Here is a 21,186-nt window from a genome sequence, read left to right as displayed (position 1 = left end):
AAAGTGATTTTAAACTATTTTTAAAACTAGCACACACACACACGTCTTCAAGAACTATCTCTGTAGCTATAAAAGCTATTGGCATAAATTTGATACTTTTATTATGTTCATTCCTTATGTTCCTTCCTTTTCCACATCTAAATCGACATAATTCTCCTTACCTCTAATCATCCTCCATCTATGGAGCGCTCTCTCTCTCTCTCTCTCTCTCTCTCTCTCTCTCTCTCTCTCACACACACACACAACTTAGAAAACCTTTTATGCACTTCTGTTTTTTGTAAGGCAGGGGTGGGGAACTTGCGGTGCTCCAGGTGTTGCTGAAATACAAATCCCAACAGCCCTAGCAGGCATGTCCAGTGACCAGAGATAATGAGAGTTCTGGGAAAGGAATCTATGTGTGTTGGGGAAATCTGCTATTATTTAGTGGTGAGGATAAGGCTCCCTATGAAATATGCTTAGAGCAGAGTATCTCAAACTTGGGTCTCCAGCTGTTTTTGGACTACAGTTCCCATCATCCCTGAACACTGGTCTTGCTAGCTAGGGATGATGGGAGTTTTCCATCCAGTTTTGTTTTGAAAGAGAATATTTGATTGGGAGGGGGAGCACAAATCATTTTGGCTAGGCTAGCAGCTCCTATCCCATTCTGTGTAACATCTAAAGATGTTCAGTGTGTGATGTGACATCATTGTTCTGCAAGCTATCCTGATTGGATGCTAGCTGCAAAGATGGGGAAAAGCATAACATGATGGCGTGATGCCAAATACTAAGTATGCCTATGCCAGCCTTCCTCATACTGGTACCCTCCAAATGTTGTTGGATCCCATCTCCCATCAGCCCAGCCAACACGGTCAAGGGTCAAGTCCAATGGGAGCTGTAGTCCAAATCTTCTGAAAGGCACCAGGCTAGGGGACATCATCCCAGGTACGATGGGAGGAGAAGGGAAAGAGCAAGCCACAGGACTGATGTTTTGGGCTTCAGCATTCAGTTTCAGCCTAATTTTATATATTCGTGCACACTTATTTAATAGGCGCATTTCATTGTCACTCTGACATATAGTCACAGTGACAGTGAAATGTGCCTGAATCGTAAGTATGCATGTTGAGGGCACAAGACCAATCAAGGTCAAGGTCAGTTGGCCAATGTGGAAGACCAGAAATGCTTCTGTTAAGTAGACAGTGGTCACTTTCTCTGAGAGGTGCGGGCAGTGCTGCTGAAGGGCTTGCAACCACTGGGGAGGGGAGAACAGCAGGGAGGGTTTGACCTTCTCAGAGTTTCCATGCCCCCCCTTTTAAATCTTAATTTTTTTTAAGAGGGGGAGGAAGGGTATGAGTATAGCAGTTAAGCCCCATTTATTTCAGTAGCTGACTTTGATCTCTCCCATTGCGAAACAAGTGGGTTCAAAACACTTAACTTTGACTGAATTGTGCCCTAAGGTTCTAACCCCTTTGAGGCACAAAGCTGTAGGAGACAATGAGGAGGCAGTTTTACATCCAATTGTTCAGTAAGAAGTAAACATGCTCTTGGGTAATAGTCCCATATCTTACGTGGCAGCAAACCTGGCTTTACAATGAAATATGCACTTGACTGGGAGTGGCTGCCTGTCCAGGATCTTTAAATATCTGTATACCAGTGGTGTCCAAACTTTTTTCAAAGAGGGCCACATTTGATGAAGTGAAGGGCCGTGAGGGCCGACTAAAGTTGCTGAGCTTTTTTAAGGGTTGAAGTTGTTGAGCTTTTTTAGGATTGACATTATTGAGATTTTTAGGATTTTACCTCAGGAAATAAACTGCCACAGGGGCTGGGTTAAACCGACTGGCAGGCCGGATTAGGCTCCCAAAACGGACTTTGGACATGCCTGCTGTATACTATACAGTGGTACCTCGGGTTACATACGCTTCAGGTTACATACAACGCTAACCCAGAAATAGTGCTTCAGGTTAAGAACTTTGTTTCAGGATGAGAACAGAAATCGTGCTCCGGCGGTGCGGCGGCAGCAGGAGGCCCCATTAGCTAAAGTGGTGCTTCAGGTTAAGAACAGTTTCAGGTTAAGTACGGACCTCCGGAACGAATTAAGTACTTAACCCGAGGTACCATTGTATGTATTTTCCACATCGTATTATTAGACATTTGCCTTAGGAACAGTGAGGGGAAAGGCTCTGGGAAGAGTGGCAGGTACAAATTTTGGAACGTTGCACCAAAGTCCACTTTATATATAAAAGGAATGGTTGAATGAATGAAGGCGCCCCAAATATATTAAATGACTTCTGTTTGGGATCTCTTGCTATTTTGCTTCAATGTACAGTGCCCCACCTGGCTAGAGGCCTGCCTGTCACATTTGTGATGCCAGCAAGCTACAAGCTTCAGTGCTCCATCACCAATCTTTGCACTTTCGAAATTGACTGCTAGTCTTGTCTCTGGGTACCCAAAGGCTGACACTGCAGCTCTCCGTTGCTCAGGCTAACCTGAGGCTTCAGGCTCGGAGCCACTTAAGTACCGTACTTGGCATCCTGCTTCTCCACTCATTTTTCCTGGCAGTGGTTTTAATTTTGTCTCTCCAGCTCCTGAATGAATTTGTTTTCTCTTGGATCCTTGTGGCGTATTGAAAGGCTTCTCACGTTTGGGTGCCTGCAATCACAGATGCGTTTGTTTTAAAGGGATGAATCAGTCTTCTGAGCCTAAGCATGTCCAATTTAGGCACGAGATTTCATTGAAGGCTTTTATTTTCATTATCCTTTTTTTTAAAAAAAAACCTACCCTACAACAACAGCAGCACACAAGCAACCTTTCACGCACCACTTTCTCCCAGCACTGGAGTTAAACATTTATTTTCCATTAAAAGCAACACATCTTTAGGATCTAAAATCAGAAAGCAAAAACGGGGGGGGGGGGGTATAGCTGAAGAGTTTGAGCTGGATTCTGAATTTAACAGCCCCATATTTTCTTGTATGTATGTATGTATGTATGTATGTGTGTGTACACACACACACACACACATTCTATCTATCTATCTATCTATCTATCTATCTATCTATCTATCTATCTATCTATCTATCTATCTATCTATCATCTATCTATCTATCTATCTATCTATCATCTATCTATCTATCATCTATCTATCTATCTATCTATCTATCTATCTATCTATCTATCTATCTATCTATCATCTATCTAAACAAGGGCTGCAGCCACGTGGCAAGGTACTGACCTGAATGAAACTGTCAAAATAGGGAGCCCAGAATAATATGAATTCAAATACACAGAGTTTGTGATAATCATTAGCACTACTATCATGTGAGTGATGAAGACACAACATCTGGTCCTCCTAGTAAGCAAAGAGCCCAGATGTTGAATGGATGGATAACGTCGACAGAAGGCTTTCCTACTCCTTTGCTTCCTTTTTAAACTTTTCGGCAGCCCTTTCACCCTCGCGAAAGGTGGGTGGGAGTGAACAGGATCTCCCAGGTCATCATCTTCTGAGAAAGTCACCTCGGTTCCATAATCCTAGATGGCAGCGCCCCCTTTCGCTTGCCCCTCCTCCCTCTTTCCCCCTTCCAAGGGAAGAGAGTTAAGATGTATCTGCGATCCCTCCGGGTCCCTCTTCGGTGTCCATTCATCCCTCGGAGTTCTTACAAACAAGCCCGAGGTCCAGCGCAAGGAACCTGAGCTGCTCGCCTGCGCACGAGCCGCTCTCCCGGAGGGTCTCTGCTTGTAGTCTCAGGATGCTGGGAAGCCTTCCATCCTCCTCTCCCCTCCCCACTTCTTCCACCTGCGACCCCGGGGCCACGCTTCCTGGCTATTTCTCGAGAGTTGCGCTCAGGCTTCTCCTCTTCAACATGTTCAAAAAAATATCCCCCTACCCGTGCGCAAAACTGGCACCATTCTGCGCCTTCCTATGGAGATGGGCTTCCCTCTCCGTTCTGAGAAAGCAGATTTCCACACATCTTTTCCCCATATCCCCTTGAGAGAGAGAGAGAGAGAGAGAGAGAAGCATTTGCAAATCCTTGATCCAAACTCAACTCTCCTTTCTCGGTTGCTTCCTCCTGCTACTGCGTGCGTGGTTGCTGCTCCTGCTGCACACACACGCGCGCGCACACACACTTCGCCGCCCCCCCCCCATAGGAGCTGCTTCTCCATCTCTTCTCTGTTGCCTTTTCGCCCAGACTATATTCAGTAGTGAGGCTCTGCAATCACGTGGGTCCTCGGTTTGATGCGGGGGGGGGGAGGATCGAGTTAGAGGAGGGGGGGTGCCTCCGCAGTTTGCTGTTTGCTGGGGCCCGGAGACGCGCGCGCGCGCACACACACGCACACGGAGACACACACTCTCTCTCTCACACACACGCACGCGCACACACACTCACCCACGGAGTGCTCAAGAGCTATTGCCGAAGTCTAAGGCTGGCTGCTTGCTCTACTGCTGCTGTCGCTTGTCGCCTCCAACCAAGCTGGGATCTATCTCTCGACATACATTTTTAAAAACCTCAACCTCGTTCCTCCTTCTTTCTTTTTTGCTGTGGCTCCATCGTTGCTGGTGGCTTTTTGGGGGTTGTGCTTTTCCCCCCCTTTGGGTTTTTTTTCCGCCTTGCGCTTTCCGACTTTCAAACCTCAAGCTTGGAAATTACTTAGGTTTTGGGGAGGTTGGGATTTTTTTTATTCCCCCCCCCAAAAAAATCTGGGCATCTTTCCTCTCTCTTCCCTTGCTCTCCACCTCCTTCCCTCTCCCCATCTCGGTGGCTTTTCGCCCCCAATCCGGGCTGATGTGCTGTACGAGGGGTCTGAAATGGAAGTACTGATGCTTTGGTTTTTCCCTTGGATATTTCAATGCGTTACGGTGCGAGCGGACTCCATCATCCACATTGGTAAGGGATATAGCTGGTGTGTGTGTGTGTGTCCCTGTCCGCGCGTCGTGTGTATATGTGTGTGCAGATATATATGCAGGCTGCAGGGTAAGAGTGGCACATAAGCAATTGCCATAAGAGTGAAAGGAGGATCGGGTCTCATTAAGGCGCAATAATAATTCTGATCCAGGAGGGAAGATGGAGAAAGCGAGTTGAACTCTAGCGACGGAAAGAGAGAGGATGGCGAGAGCTCTCGCTCGCTCGCTCTCCCTTCCTCTTCTCTTCCACGCCACCGCAAATAAAAGCCCTCTGAATGCACCTCACTGCAAAGTTAGGGGCGAAATAAGACTGTCCATGGTGAAAGCTGAATTCTCTCTCTAAATCTCCGGAGGCGGTACTGAGGAAGGTTTGCGCTTGCAGTTGCTTTCCTAAGCAAACCCTTTCTGTGGCTTTGGACCTGTTTGCGCCTATATTACTCTCCACTTCCGAGGAGGAGGAGGAAGAGGAAGATGAGGAGGTGGTCACACACACCACCAACCCCCACCTGAAAAGCTCCCCATAGGGAAAACTTTGGAGAGGGACTTTCCTTCTGCCCGGGCAGGTGTGGTTCTCCCAAGCCCGGACTGTGGGAGGCACACAACTGCCACTTTCAAGTTAGCTGGTGTGTTTTTGCCGGGGGTGGGGTGGGGGAGAGATTGCAGGTGCCAAAAGAACGTAGTGTGGGTGCTCTGTCTGTCTGTCATTGGACTGGATGAGATTTCATTGGTGGATTACTGAGCACCGTGGTTGGGGGTGGGGTGCGGTAGGGGGTCTCAAAGGTTGGATCGGGAGAAGAGGAAGCCGGAAAGGGAGAAGGGAGATCCGGGGTTCCCTAAAAGGAACTTTGAAGGAGAACAGTGGCTCGTGCCAAAGGGGGGGGGGGACTTGCCACTGGCAGACTTTCTTCCTTGAAATTAAATAAAAGCAACGGCCAGACTCTGCAGGGATCATCAGGAAGAAGGAAATGAGTGTGTGTATGAGAGAGAGAGAGAGAGAGAGAGAGAGAGAGAGAGAGAGAAGGGAGCTGGGGAGCTTTTGATTCCCAGGGGTCCTGGTGAAGGGAGGCACGGGAAAGCTCCCTAGTGAGAGGCAATGCGATGGAAAAGGCTGGAGAAAAACCCAGGCAAGAGGCTCCAACAGATGATGACATCTTTTTAAAAACTTCGTAGAGATCTTGTTTTTTTTTTTAAAAAAATCAAATCAGAGGAAAGGTCTCCTCCCCGAAGGCGGGGAGAGGAGAGAGAAAGGAGAAGAGAGGGTGGGAGAAGGAAAGGCATGTGGTCAGGCTGGAGGGAGAAAGAGTGCTGGGAAATGCTTTCGGGTCCGCTCGGTGGTGGCTGATGGCAAACTCGTCCTTCTCTACTACCCCGCGTGCTCCTCTCCCGATGCCTTAAGCAGGAGGCTGGCGAGAGCAGGCCAAACAGCATTGCGGATCCCTTAAAAAAGATCGATTGGGGAGGGGAGGAGGGAGTCTGCTGTGCTACAGCTAGGTTTGGAAAGACTTTAGAGTTCTCCCCCATCACCCCAACCCCGAAGAGAGAGCGGCTAAACTTTAACTTCAGCTGCGTGAAGGAACCGGCTCAGGATGGGCGACTCTTGACGTCGGATTTCAGAGGGGCGCGCAAAGCTAGGCACCTGCAGATAAAGTATCCCCCCAAATCTCCCTGTACCTGTGGATGAAGGATTCTGTTCTAGTCAGAACTTAGCCCTGCCCCCTTAGTCTCTCAGCCACCTGCCTCCCGCTCAAGTGGCGGGCGGGAAGAGGAGGCTGCGAGCAAGGATGATGGCTTCTCCAGGTTGAAAAGCGAAGCTGAACTTCGCTTTGGAATTTTGCGCACGGTGTGAGCATCTGGTTGGCATTTGAAGGCGCAGGAGAGACGCGCATAATAAGTTAGAGAGGCGGACCGTGGAGGTGGGTGGCGTGTGAGGATGAGCAGAATAATATGCTTAGGCTATTTTCTTTTTTTTAAAAAAAACAAAATACATAACAGAGTAAAAAAAAAAACCCCACCACTATATATTTACCTCTCTCCTCTCTCTTCACGCTCAAAGCAGGGGTATATTATGTAAGGCTTATCGCCAGATGTTTTCCTGCTAGCTGCATAACCAAGGCTCTGAAATTAAAAGCTTTCAGGTTACTGAACACAAAGCTCAGATCTCTGTTAATATGGGGCGATGCGCAGGAGGGAAGTGACGGGCAGCCCTAAGAACAGAAGGGGGGCACCCATTCCGGAGGCTGACGCGTAGGTGTTGTGTTGTCCTACCTTTTTGCGGATAAAACTTTTAGGAAGCCTCTCCTCCGCCTCCCCCACCCCGCGTGTCTACATCTATATAAATCAACACAGGCTAAAATCCCAAGAGCCGAGTGGAACCCCAAGCTCACGCTGCTTATAAATTGGACTGTACAGTTTTCAGGCTCCCTAGCTCGCCCACTGGCTGAAGCTGAGCAGGTCTGCGTCTGGTCAGCGCCCGGTTGGGCAGCCCCCTGGGCACCGCAGCCACGCAGCCTTGGCTCTCGAAAAAGCAGAACGTAATATATTTGCAAGCAAACGAACAAGAAATGTGGTTGCCCTCTGCCACAGGGCTTCATAACCGGGAAAAATCTAATTGATCCCCACAACCCCTGAGCAAGGGAAGAGGAGAAGGTTCCCATCGCAGGCGCTCCTCTCTGCCTTGGGAATAAGGACTCTTTAGCTGCCCGTGGTGTCACAGAGGACTTGCCCTTGGTGAATATAAGGCACAAGGGAGCGGGAAGCTCTCCTGCGAAGCCGTGGCCTGGCCCGCAGAAACGCTTCCAGGAAGGCCTCGGGCATGTCCTCTGCCCCACACATCCCTCCTTCAAGGCAAGTCCAGGACAGCAGCTAGGATGGTCCGGCCTTGTCATTTTTATTGAGTGGAGCTCAGCTGAGCAAACTTCCAGAGCTCAGTCGCGCGAGTTCCTCTTTAGCTCTCCTGTTGTAACAGCAGGGCTACGAGCCAGCGGCTTCCTGCCCTTTCAATGCATGCTAGTTCAGGGTGAACACATAAACTTGCTTTTTATCGTTGCAGGCCAGTGGTCCACTTAAGCCAGTGTTGTCCACACGGACGGGCAGCAACTCTCCAGGTCTTCAGGCAGCCGACTCCCGCAGCTCTGCCTGGAGAGGCCGGGGATTGAACTTCTGCGCGCAAAACTGATGCTCCTGACCCTTCCCCAGCCCGCATCTCTAGCTGTGTGAATCTGGGACAGGCTTGCGCACTTGTTGCAGGAGAAAAAAAGGCCAGTTCGGGGTGTGTGGCTCCGTCAAGAAGCAGTCAGTGGGCACGACCCCTTTTTGAGTAGGCTTAAATCACCCCGCGGTTTAGGAGATTGTGAAGTATATGTGCATGGAAAGTTGAGGGACGAGCGTGGATGAAGTAGCCTTCGGAGTAGAAAGCCTTTCTGGGTTCACCTTCACGCCACTGGCACGGCCTTTCCTTCCCATGTGCTGGTAATGGGGATGATGGTTTATTTGTCCTCCACCCCCAACAGGTGCCATATTTGAAGGCAACTCGGCCAAGGACGACGAGATCTTCAAGCAGGCGGTGGCGGACTTGAGCCTCAACGATGACATCTTGCAGAGCGAGAAAATCACGTACACGATCAAACTCATAGAAGCCAACAACCCCTTCCACGCCGTCCAGGAAGGTAAGGGCGACCGCGAAGGAGAGAAGAGGGGCTCGCGACGCGTTGGCCTCCAGTGCGCCCCTGGAACTTGGAGAGGGCGCGGGAGATCCACTCAGGCTGGGTTGCTCTCTCCCTAGAGGCGCTATAGACGGCGGGGGCAGCAGGAGGAGATCTGGGCAGTTGTCGATCTCTTGCCCCGCCTTGCCTTTAGCTGTTGCTATGCCCGGAGAGCTTTTGCCTTTCTCGCCGATCTCTCCTTTTGCGCGCGGAATTCATGGAGGGCGCTTTGCCTAGCCAAGCCTGCGGTTCCCACGCGCCCGCCCCCCTTCTCTCTCTGTCTCTGGGAGGGGCTTCGACCCCCACCCGAGGGTAGGAGGGGGGAAGGGAGCAGGCAGCTGCCTGGCAGGGCCTGTGGCACAAAGCGGACGTTGTTTGCCGGCCGAGGTTGTGTGTGCGTGCGTGTGGTTTTTTTTTGCTGCGCGGCCTGGCTGAAAACTTTCCTTTCGGCCAAAGGTTGGCGCTGTTTGCCAAGGAAAAAAGCAAGCGGGGAGCGAATGAAAGCTGCAGGAGGTGTTTTGGGCGCCTTGGAGAGGCGAGCATCCTCTGGCCTCGCTTGAAGCGCTGGCTGGAGGAGTTGGTCGCTGGTTTGGAAGCTCTGAAACGAAGTGAAAGCATAAATCAGTGCAGCGCTGTCGGGCGCAGACGCGCCAGCTGCCTAAAGAAATCCGAGGCTCTCTGTGTGCGGCTGTGTGGTTGTGAGTGTGTGTGTACACACACAGGCATATTGGAAAGGCCTGCAAGCCAGATCCTTGGAAACCTATAATCCTGGTGGGTTTCTAGTGTGCTAGAATGGAAGTGGATGAAGGGAGGGTGGTTTCTTAAAGTGGAGAAAAGGATCGAGGAACATGAAATATTCCTGTGTGGATGAAAGAGGAACACCTTTAGATATTGATATAGTGCCTGTGGAAAGAGGCAGGGCAACAGGTGGATTAATTTGTGCCCGTAACTGGAGACTTCCAAGGTCCTTCAAAAGGAAGTTGCTGCCTTTAAGGCAGGTGTGGCACAGCTGTGGCTTTCCAGATGTGGCATCAGTCCTGGCCAGCATAGCCAATGGCCAGGGATGAGAGGAGTTGTGTTCTAGGCAGGACTGCAGCTTCTCCACCTTTAAGAATACTAATGATAAAAAAATATTATAACCCTATTCACTCCATTATACAAAGTGAGACTTGCCTGTGTGAGTAAACATGCATATGATCTGCCATGCACAAGTCTTTTTCCTGGTTGCAAAGGATTGGTTCTGTGTCTTTTGAAGAAGGAAGGGCAGGATCGGTAGCTTAGAGGGAGAGAAATGCTGAAATTGAAGGTGTAGGAAATGGGAGCAGCATGAAGTGTTTTGCAGGGTGATGGGTTTGATGCTCTGTGGATGAAATGGCCCGTGGCTTCTGCAAGCAAAGTCCCTAATCAGTTTGTTAACCATCAAGGTGTTTGTGAGATTCTTTGCTGTTTCTTGCCACCCTCACCCTTTTAAATACTGTATTCCAGATGATGTGAGAAAGTGTTATGGTGTGGTATTTTTTCTGGTGTTTTGCAGTATCTCTACTCTTCTGTTTAGCCTTGACCTATGGAGAGTCTATCCCTGCAGCAGGCAACCGAGGATAGGTGTGTGTTTGGCTATGCCCTGAACAAAACATGTTGATCCGATGTTCTGAACTGTTGCCAGAGCTATTTAAAAAAGAAAGAACAGGGACAGGGAGGTGGGAGGAGGGCAACTAAACAGCAGCTTTGTGATCTGAACATTTCCTCCAACCCTGGTCTTGTTTTGTGGCACCTGTCAATCTACCATCCTGTTGGCAAGGGGACAGGAGACCCAAAGGGAAATATTAATTGGATAAGCACAAAGAAGAGCTGTTTCAGGACTCTTGTGTCCTACCCATCCCGGATGTGCTTTTTACAGCAATAAATAGAATACATTGTACGTGATCAGGAGTCGCATGTAGGAATTATCACCTAGTGTGGTGTTTCCTGAAGGGTTTTATTTTGAAAGGAGACTGACTTGCATGAAAGGAATGAATGAATGGTCGTTTTAGAAAGAGAGGGGATGTAAATGCAGGGAGAAAAGCACACTGCATCTAGATTTTTCTTGAGCCTGACCTGTGAGATCAGGCTTAGTTACTTGAAATGCGCAACCGTCGCAGCATCTTTCCGTTGTAGCTACAAATAAAGCAGCATGGAAAACATGTGATAACCCGAATCTCTCCAAGTCTTGGTTCTGATCAACTGGTCAGCCTAGATGATGGAGGCAGGCAAATTGCCAACCGATATTATGTACAAATGCATTTTATTTGTGTGTTCTTGCCATGCAGCCAGTAATTCCATACAGACTTAAAGATGGTTCAGATAGGGCAGCTTAAATGACAGTCTGCAAACTATCCTCAAGTTCATAAGGTTAAGACAGTAGCTGGGCAGGTAAAGGAGTTCAAATCACAGAACAAAACATTCTAGATCCTGCCTCAGATTAGGAATGTTATGTGGGGGGAGTTTGGTAAAGAAGTCAAGACTGGTTACTGGAATGCGTTACTTCAGCAGCTGTGAAGCAGTTCTCCAGAAAATGAAAGCTATTTATATGCCTTACCAATATTACTATTCTGCCCCCTCCCCTGAACGATGAATCATTAAGCCTTTCTTACCATGCACTGGGAATAGTTATTTCACCCCCTTGTCAAAATTCATGCATGCTTGTATGGGTTCTTGTTGGCTCAGCACATTTTAATGAATTTTTTTCTGGATCGTTCCCATCAAAACTCACCTCAGTTACTTGCACTTATTATAGCATATTATATTTAAATTGCTCTTTTTACTAGTGCTTTGTGCTCTCTTGGGTGTTTCTGTTCTACTTGGGGCAGCCTTTCACTTTCCACGAGATGCCAAGTTACTGGGGAAGACAACGTTTTATTTTAGTGTTGACATCAGTTTTTGCCCATAGCAAGAGTGCAAGGCTCAAGGAAGGTTCAAGAGAAAATTACTGTACTGTGCTTGCGCAGCACAATCCTGTGCAAATTTACTTGGAAGTAAGTCATGCTGTGTTCAATGGGACTTATTCCCAAGTAAGTGTTTCTTGCAGAGATCAGGAACCTGTGACCCTCCCTGGTGTTGTTGGACTCAAACCCCCATCAACACCTGCCAACATGGCCAACAGTCAGGGATGATGGGGACTGTAGTTCCAACCTTGCATGACTGTGTTCACAACATGGAGGGCTGCAGATTTTGCATCCCTGCTTTAGATCATTGCTGCCTTAATGTATGACAGTGCAGCAGCGGCAGCAAGCGATGCAACATCTGAGTTGTCTGTGTGTGTGCTTTCTATTGCATTATCTTGCACTTGAAACTAGCAGAGAATAGGGGAGTTGATTATTGTCAAAAGTTTTAGCGTACAATCAGATCTTCATAAAGCTACAAAGGATCAGTGGCCTATTTTGCAGCTGATTCATATTCATGGAAGTAACAGCAGTTGGATAGCTGAAATAGCATTTTGAACAGTGTCTCCTCGCACAACCTTACAGCATCTCCTTCCCTGGTTTGATTGCATTTGGGATTTAAAATATGACACCCAAGCAGAGAACGGAAGCATTTGGAGCACAGAAGACTTGTAGTTTCTTCCTTTGCGTGGCGTGCATCCAGACACAGATATATGTATATAAAATTTGTGGTGTTTCAGTTCTATATCGGATGAAGAAGCTATGACAAAGCTAATGTCTGAGGCATACTCTGGAGAGTCCAGGAAAGAGTCTAGTCATATTTTAATCTGTTTTGGTACAGCTCATTAGGCATTGCAAAATTTTCTGCAAGACCCTGATAGGTGTTGTTTTAAACTGTCCACTCATGGGCAGTAGGCCTCTAAAATTAGAATCTCTCCCTAAGCAGAAGCTGATAAGCTGGAGGGCAGATGGGATGCTGGATAAATGTTACAATTCTACTTAAGAACTACCTCTTTTGGAGAAGTTAATATGTGCTTCTCTCTCCTGGGGAGGACGACAGAGTGATCAGCTGTTCACTCAAGGGGTGTCAGAACTTTGACACGATGGGTGAGTGAAGATGATAGTGGTAGCTCTATCTTGATTTCTAGGCTTCTTGTTGGTGTTAGACAGACGGTTCTCTTTCTCCCCCCCATCATTTTAATTTTCTTTTCTTTTCTGTTATACAGTGTGCTGACAGAATGATGCATGGATGAGCCAGGAGCCATACCATTGCTCTGTAGTATCATTTTGGATTGCATTCTGCTGTCACTCTTACCGTTTGTTATCTTAGTGCTGTTGGTTTTTTTCCAAGATGCTCTGCTTGTTTTCCATGCAACTCTGCTAAGAGCTGTCAAAATGAAAGAAAAGATGAAGCAAATCAAGTGACCTGCTCTGCGAGGACGGTGCTACGGCAGCTGCACTAAGGCCCTAAGGTGTAAAATGTTTTGTTTTGATGCTCCGTGCGTTTGTGAGCAGTGCTATATAGCAAACATTAGCGTAGCTGCAGAAGCATTTATGGTCTGTTCCTATGGTGATTTGTGCCAACAAACACCTTCGAGTAGGTATTCAACACAGCCGAATCTGCGTGTTGCCTGAATAGTATGGATGCTGTCTAGCCATGGTTGATGCTCCTTTAAAGTATATATAGTCATGGGCGTAGCCTATGGTTACCCAGGGACAGTCCCCACATTTACAAATCTGTCCCCATACAAAATCTGTCCTCGGAATATCCCCGGGTTTCCTTTAATGTCCCTGGATTTATATTTTAAGTGTTGTAGATTTATCAGTAGGGAATGAATGTTGCGTGATTGGTTCAATGGCACAAGACACATCACATGGGGACTTCTGGTGAGGCAAAATGGTGGGTGCCACAGCAGCGAGCAGCTCCTGAAGCCAGCCAGATCCAACTGTGCTACCAGTCTGGCTCCGGGCTGCTGAGAGGGAACCAGGGATGCCCGGCACATCAACAGGGGGAACCGCTGACAACCCCCCCATGATCCAAATTGAGCCAGGAGTAAGAGCGTCTGGCCGACTGCCCAGTGGTGCTCTGGGGCCAGTAAAAACCCTGGAGCCGATGCAGGGAGAAGGAGGAGAGGAGAAGGAGAAGGAAGAGAGAGAAAGAGGAAGGAGAAAAAAGAGGAGAGCCCTGAGCTTGCTGTGCCGCTGCCACCACTGAGGAAGAGAGGTAGGAGAGCACCAGGAGGGCAAGGACATGTGGCTGAGCCCAGGCTCAACCCAAGCCTACTCCACGGTGGCTAACGCTCCAAGAGAGCAGGCTAAGGCCCAGTGGAAGGCCACGTGAAGAGACCACAGAAGAGAAGATATTATTTCTTTTTAAAATAAATAAATAAAAATTGTAAATAACTTTTTTTTCTCTTTTCAAAAAAAAGTGTCCCCAGATTCTTTGATAAAAGTCTGGTAACCTTAGTGTAGCCAGGATTTTTGTTGCGGGGGGTGGTGGATCAGGAATTGGTTGGGGAGGCAGGACTTTTTTTGGGGGGGAGGGTGCACAGAAACGATGTGATTTGTCTGTTAGTTAAGTAATTCTATTATTTTACTTGATCTAGGGAGGGCAGCTTCCCCCCTGCGCCCCCCCCAGCTACACTCATGTATATAATAGTCATGTCAGTGCTGCCAGTCACCATTGGCTAGGCAGGGCCTATGGCTGTGGAAACCTCTTGTGTGATCCATCCCTCACCTTTTCAGAGCATTATGGGATGCAACCACAGATCAGTCACATGGCTCTCTGGGAAGCCTGTGAATTCGGCCTATGATGCCACACCAGTGCTGGAGAGATGTTGCTCAAGAGCTGTAGACAGCAATATTCATGAAAGAGGTGCCCAGGGTACCAGTGTTCTTTCTTTTGGAGGTCAAGTAAGAAGTGAGGCAAGCTATATCTTGGTTGTGGTTATGGTTGCCCATCAGTCAACAGGTATTTGTGCTCTTGCACAGCTGAGGATCTTGCAAGTAGTGGACTATATCCACGTTTATTCACAAGTGTATGTCTCCTTGCCTCTTTTCACTCAGCTTTAAAATAAAAACCACCCTTCAAGATTCTAGCACAGAGAGAGGATTTCCTGCAGTACCTTTGTGCCCAGGTGGAATACTACCTGCTTCTAGATAAGTTCTGGCACCCCTGTAGCTAAGCAAAACCTGAGTTGCTTATGTTAACTAGAACGCATGGGATCACCCATAAAGAATGTACGTCAATATTTTTTGGATGTCCTGTCAGGTGTTATGCTGTCCATGAATATGAATCAAGTTACGTGAGAGAAATGACTATATAGTAAATTGTCAAACAATATTTCTAGGATAAGAAAATATGGTATGAAAGCATGGAACACATGCAAAAATGCAATAGTGGTAGCTGTAATAAGCAAAAAGCAAAATAAGACAGCTTTCTAAGGATCCTTGAGGATCATACTTAAATGATCTCCCTCAGCTTGTCCCAAAGGAGGAGGAAAAGGCAGTCATAATAATGTAAGGGACTGAGATGTCAAAAGCCTTCCCAGAAAGCCTTCTCTAAACTGGTTCTAATATTTACACCCTTTAAACTCTCATAGGTCAGCAATAATCCCCAATAACAAAATTTTTTTGGGGGGGGGATCATCGCTCTTATGCACCATATATTTAAAACACTATTACACCACCCTGGGCTCCCCCCAAAGAATCCTGGGAACTGTAGTTTTCCCCCAATGGGCTGAGAGTTGTAAGGAGATCCCAATTACCCTCACAGAGCTCTACAATTCCCAGAGTTCCCCAGGAAGAAGGATTGGTTCTTAAACCAATCTGGGAACTGTAGTGTTGTGAGGGGCATCCTAAGTATATATAAAGCCTAAGGGTAGACAGAGGTGGCATGTAAAATAGCAGCACATTTTAAAGAGTGCTCTCATCTGCTTCCCTTTCTATTGCACTCATAGAGTGTGGACAGCGAAAAACCACCAAAGGAATAGACATAGGCACAGGGGTGTTTGAGCCATTGAGAGAGAATGGTTAATATGAGACCATTATTTAGATTTATCATTCCCTTCCTCCAGCTCAGTTACTGATCACTGTTATATTCTAAAAGAGAGGCGTTTCACACCATTTGTTTTTGGGTGTGTACAGATGGTAGAAGGATGAACTAAAGTGAAATCAACACTAGTTGGTCCAGAAAGGAAGGAGAACATAACCAATTCTATAGGAATGAAGTGGCACTTTCTGCCTGTGTTCTGAAGTAAAAGTTTACTGGAAGAAACTCAAGGAAGCGATAATGAAATTGGGGGCTTAGCATAAGATCCTCCTCATTCTGTTGGCATAGCATGCAAATTTTGGAAAATAATAATGAGACAGAACTCATCTGTTTACGGGAACAGCAAATGTTAAAAGAATTAGAGGATAAAGAAATTTCTATTAAAGAGGTTATTTGACTACACCGTCATGTACAAGTTAGCTAATTTATATATGAGTTAAAGGGAAGATATGGAAAGGAGACATATGAGAGTAGCTGGTTATTTATTATTTGTGGCATCAGTACTTTATACCAGTGTTTCCCAACCTTTTTTGGGCAAAGGCACACTTGTTTGATGAAAAAAATATCGAGGCACACCACCATTACAGCCCCGTGACGTCAGCGCGCAGCGTCACGCCGGGAGGGACGCACGAAAGTGTAACTTTCAATTTTTTTCCCTCCCCCTTGCCGGGGAACCTCCAAGCTTTGGGGGGTGGGGGGGGGAGGAGGCAGCAAAGCGAGGGACTGAGGGACCCTAACCCTAACCCTAACCCTCACCGATCACCCGGGAAAGCATGCGAACGAGGAGCCCCCGTGTCCTGCTCCCGGCAGCGGACGGCACAAAGCGAGGAGGCCTGGACAAGGCAGCACGCTCCCCGCTCTCACTGCATCGGGGCTTTTCTCCTCCAGGCCACTTTCGAAGTCCCCTTCTCCGCTCCCAAGAGCCGGAGCTGCTGCTTCCAGGCCCTGTCCGAGCCCCGACTTGTGGCCTCACTTCGAGGAGCGCCTGTTGCTGGGGACGGGGCTGCATCCCCCTCAGCCGCCGCCTCGCTTCCTTCCAGGAGACCCGACGGCTCCCCCTCTCCCGCTCGCCCTCCTGCGCCCGCAGCAGACCGAGACCTCCCCGCCCCCGCCCGGCTCGGCCCTACCTGGGCGCCTCCAAGCCCGGCCGGCTCCGCGTCGCGCTCCACGCCGGGCAGCTGCAGCAGGGGCTGCGCGGGGGCGCGTGGCGGCCCGGCTGAGCGCGCCCCGGAGCCGCCGCGCCGTCGCTCGTGAGTCCCTCCGAGAGCCCGCGGGACTGACTCCGGAGTCGCGAGGCGGCGCGTCGCCCAGGGAAGGGGCGGCTTCCCACAAGCACGACGACCGAAAAGAGCCCAGCAGAGCGCGCGCCCCGGAGGACTTGGGGGGGTCTGTAGGGCATCAGTGGCCCCCAGAATTCTGCCCGCCCCTCGCCCCATTTGATCCAGATTTACCCTCTGGGGAGAGCGAGCCCCGGCCCAGCAGGGGGCGCCCTCGCTCCGTCCTCCGGGAAGCAAACGCCCTCGCCCGCCTCCCTCCAGGCAACATCTCGCGGCACACCAGGCAACATCTCGCGGCACACTAGTGTGCCGCGGAACACCGGTTGGGAAACACTGCTTTATACGACTTTAGATTATTGTGAACATAGTTTTGATTTTTAAAGACGACAAAAAAATGCCACAAGGATTATAGTGTGCAAGGAGATAACCAATCTTGGCAAGTACTCAAAACAACACAAATTAAAGTGACAACTATGAGCTGTTTCATACATGCACTTTCATCATTTGATGGCTTAGGATCTAATGATGTGCATCTGTGAAGGATCCATCACAGATCAAAACACTAGAGAGAGAGATTCTTCATAGCATGTCACATTGACTCAATTACACCGCTTTTTCGGTGGAGTTGGTTCATCTAACTGTGAGCTATTCAGTAATTAACTGATATGCAGGCATGTGTGAATTACACTGATATGTGGCATCAAGGCTATGCAAACAGCTTCACACTTCTAGGCACTGCATGTGATCACTCCCTTGGGAATGCTCCCAGCCTAACATGGAATCTTGATTTGCAAGTCTATAGCAGCAGTTTTCAAACTTTCCACCTTCAAGGAATGCTTTTCCTGCTTGCTTGCCACAGGACTCCTGTATATATTGCACAGGATTCTTGGATGAGCACTAGTTCTGGACACCGTGGTCTTCCGAGCATTAGCATGACACTTGTGCAATTACATTGTATTCAATGGGACTTTGTTGTTGTTGTTTAGTCGTTTAGTCGTATCTGACTCTTCGTGACCCAATGGACCAGAGCACGCCAGGCACTCCTGTCTTCCACTGCCTCCCGCAGTTTGGTCAAACTCTGCTGGTAGCTTCGAGAACACTGTCCAACCATCTCATCCTCTGTTGTCCCCTTCTCCTTGTGCCCTCCATCTTTCCCAACATCAGGGTCTTTTCCAGGGAGTCTTCTCTTCTCATGAGGTGGCCAAAGTATTGGAGCCTCAGCTTCAGGATCTGTCCTTCCAGTGAGCACTCAGGGCTGATTTCCTTCAGAATGGATAGGTTTGATCTTCTTGCAGTTCATAGGACTCTCAAGAGTCTCCTCCAGCACCATAATTACATTGTGTTTAATGGGACTTGCACCCCAGTAAATATGGATTGGGAGGCTGTTATGGGGGCTTCATTTGTTCCCTTGTATTCTGGCATCTTCAGCTGCTTTCTTGACAACCGATTTCATGCTGATTCATTGGGAGGTAGCGTACATATGTGGCAGAAACCAAACCCGGCTCTCTAGAAAGAACATACGGTTGCATGCATCACTGAGTTTTAATCTGTTCTTTCAATGCTTGCTAAGCACGTGCCAGACACAGTGGAAAGTAGGGGGATCTTTTCCATATTCCTAGAGTCCTGACAGTGTTCCTGCACAATTTGCTAACCAGTCTGCTGCCATTAAATGTTGGTGCTCAGTGGGATGAAAACGCATAATGCTTACCTCCTGGTGCCTTCCGAGACCAAACCCAGACTTGTTTAAGACTACCACCGGGAAGACATCTGCGACACTATCGTCTCGTTCTGCATGTGCTTTTATGCTTATGAGCTGCTTGATTTGACGCTCCTTCTTGGGCCTACATTGAGAAGAGCTAGAAATAATGCAGAATAGCTCAGAAGGAAATCCTATTGAATTCAGTGGGACTTTTCATTAAGTGTGTGTTGGTTTGCAGCCAAAGCCTGTTCCTAATAATAATAATAATAATAATAATAATAAATAATTTATTATTTATACCCCGCCCATCTGCCTGGGTTTCCTCAGCCACTCTGGGCAGCTCCCAACAGAATAAAAAAGCGATAAAATATCAAACATTGAAAGCTTCCCTAAACAAGGCTGCCTTCTGATGGCTTCTAAAAGTCAGACAGTTGTTTATTTCCTTGACATCTGAAGCTTACACCCTGAGTCTTCACTTACTCTGGAGTTTTGTGAATACTGATACTAATACTACTAATAAGTAAATTTTTTAAAGTAGTGTTTCTCTGCTGGTGGGTTCTATTCTGCAAACTGCTGTGCAATAGCTGGTGTCCCTATTTTCATTGGAGAAATGTTGCAGGGTATGGAAATATCCAACTCCCGAGCTGTCAGAAGGCAATTCTGTATAGGGAAGGTTTTTTTTTTAATGTTTAATGTTTTGTTATGTTTTTACATATGTCGGAAGCTGCCAAGAGTGGCTGGGTGTGATGCATAAATAGCAAAATTATCATTATGGAATGGGACATCCCTATTGTCATTGGAGAAATGTTGGAGGGTATGAACTTATACAAAGCAGCTCTCCCATTTTCCCTCCTTCTTTTGTAGCTGTAAAGAACTTGTACTAGGTTAGGGATTTCTACTTGCGAAAGAGTAGTTTCACTTGCGGAAGGGTACATTTGGAGACAACCCAGCAGTTCCAACCGTCTTTGTTGAGGTAATGCTTGACTTAATAGTTTCTTGAAGTGTGTACATATGCAAATGTGTACACAAGAACTGCAGAAGTTTGGACACAGCAGTGTTTCTTTGCTCCCAGTGAGCCTGTGGCAACACCGATGCCCAACAGGGGAGTGTTCACTGTTGCAAAGTTCTGGCCATGTGCTTCTGTGAAAATGGTCTGTATCACCCTGCTATATGTCAAACTAAGGTAATTTGACATGATTAAGTGTCTGTGCTTTCCCCCTCTTTCGCAGTGTCCATATGCTCATTTTAAGTTCTGGCATTGCAATTGTGTGCTTGAGCACTCTAATTATTTTTTTCCTGCAAAGGTCAGCATGTTAGCACTCTCAATTGCCTTTCCCCCTGCTAAAGTAGAGATGAAACCTGCAATAAGCATAGATGAAGCAGGCGGCTGCCTCGCACACTGAGAAATCAGGGACATTCTTGCCTTCTTTGCTTTGCCGTAATATTTTCTCTGAGGTTGAAATTCCTTGTTTCAGGGAAACAGGGGTGGTGCACTGAGTCTTGGGACCTCCACAGCAGTGAGTGTAACCTGTAGTCGGCTGAGGATCATCCATAAAGTATTGCATTCTCATATAGCCATGGCATGTTGCCCCACTGCAGTCAACGGCCAACCCCTTCCTTGTCACAACTTTGCTGTGGGGCCGGCTAGTTTTGATGCTGTTTTTCTCCGATAGTAAATGAAACATACTTGGAGTCAAGTGTGAAAGCTCAGTACATAACAAGAAACTTATCCAGTGGAACAGGAGACCATCTAACTAGCATGCAACATCTTGAAAATCTAGCCGAGTGCACACTGGAACGCGTAAGAATTTAGAAGGGAATTTCCAATGATATGCTAATATCCCAAGCATTTTTTCCTCTGCTTCCTCATTTCCATAGCTTTAAGGCGCTAAGTATATAAAAAAAGGAAACGCATGTTGAAACGGTTTTCTTTTATGTGATGCCTAATGACTTAACAGTTAATGAGAATGTTGGAGACTTGATGATTACTGCACTTGATAGGGCGGTCTTGGGTTTGTGGGTTTTGAATTGCTGGTGAGCTGTCCTTCCCACAGCGGCCCTCTGCTTCCCTAGCAAGTCTCCCTTTCCATCTTGGTGCGCTGATGTGGCGGCGTTCGCCCTCCCTCAACCCCGCTGCTGCTGCTACAGCCTCTTGAGCCTTCCTCTCCCTGTACATTAATATTATATTAAATATATGCAGTAAGAAATGGGAACAGTAATGATCTCCCTTTAAGGGGGGGTTGGAAACCGAGTGGCATTAATCTAAAAAAAGAAGGGGGAGAAAAACCTGCTGTTTTGGCTGCATTAAGTCTCCCAGCAGGATTTCTCCTGCTTGACCTTACGCAGAGCCATTCCCTTAGCAACTTTTCAAAGCAGAAAGAAAGACAATGTTGAAAAAGAGACTAAAACACTCCCCCCCCCCATTTTTCAGCTGAATATCAAGTTGGAGGGATGACCTTAATTTTTTTTTTAATGGAAAACAAAGCCTGGCCAACAAGCTGCTGAATTTGTTTTTGGGTCACAGTTTTTTTGTTTTTGTCCATGGGTTTAGAATTGCTTTAGTTTTAGACTCCTTGGGGCTTCTAGTCTGCAGCACCATTGCTGGGTTTTGTTCTGTTTCATACAGGAAGTGAAGCAAACAGGATTTTCTGTGGCATGAAATGTTTC

The 21,186-nt window shown here is 47.6% G+C and overlaps 1 protein-coding gene across 6 annotated transcripts in view; it reads left to right on the top strand.

The window, feature by feature from the left end:
• Positions 1–4,274: 4,274 nt before the first annotated feature.
• Positions 4,275–21,186, top strand: part of GRID1 (glutamate ionotropic receptor delta type subunit 1) — a 700,182-nt gene continuing 683,270 nt past the window's right edge. For 3 of the 6 annotated variants that reach the window (XM_081913538.1, XM_081913536.1, XM_081913541.1), the window contains exons 1-2: positions 4,276–4,856; positions 8,383–8,538. In XM_081913538.1, coding sequence (XP_081769664.1) covers positions 4,778–4,856; positions 8,383–8,538 — 235 coding nt within the window. In that variant the 5' untranslated portion in view covers positions 4,276–4,777. Of the gene's footprint in view, positions 4,857–8,382; positions 8,539–21,186 lie in introns of all 6 variants that reach the window. The other 3 variants (XM_081913539.1, XM_081913540.1, XM_081913537.1) reach the window with 2 other exon arrangements.

This window comes from Podarcis melisellensis, assembly GCF_964234715.1.
Source record: "Podarcis melisellensis genome assembly, chromosome: 5".
Classification (NCBI taxonomy): Eukaryota; Metazoa; Chordata; class Lepidosauria; order Squamata; family Lacertidae; genus Podarcis; species Podarcis melisellensis.
The sequence above is the reverse complement of the archived record's forward strand: the minus strand, read 5'-3'. Positions and strand labels throughout refer to the sequence as shown.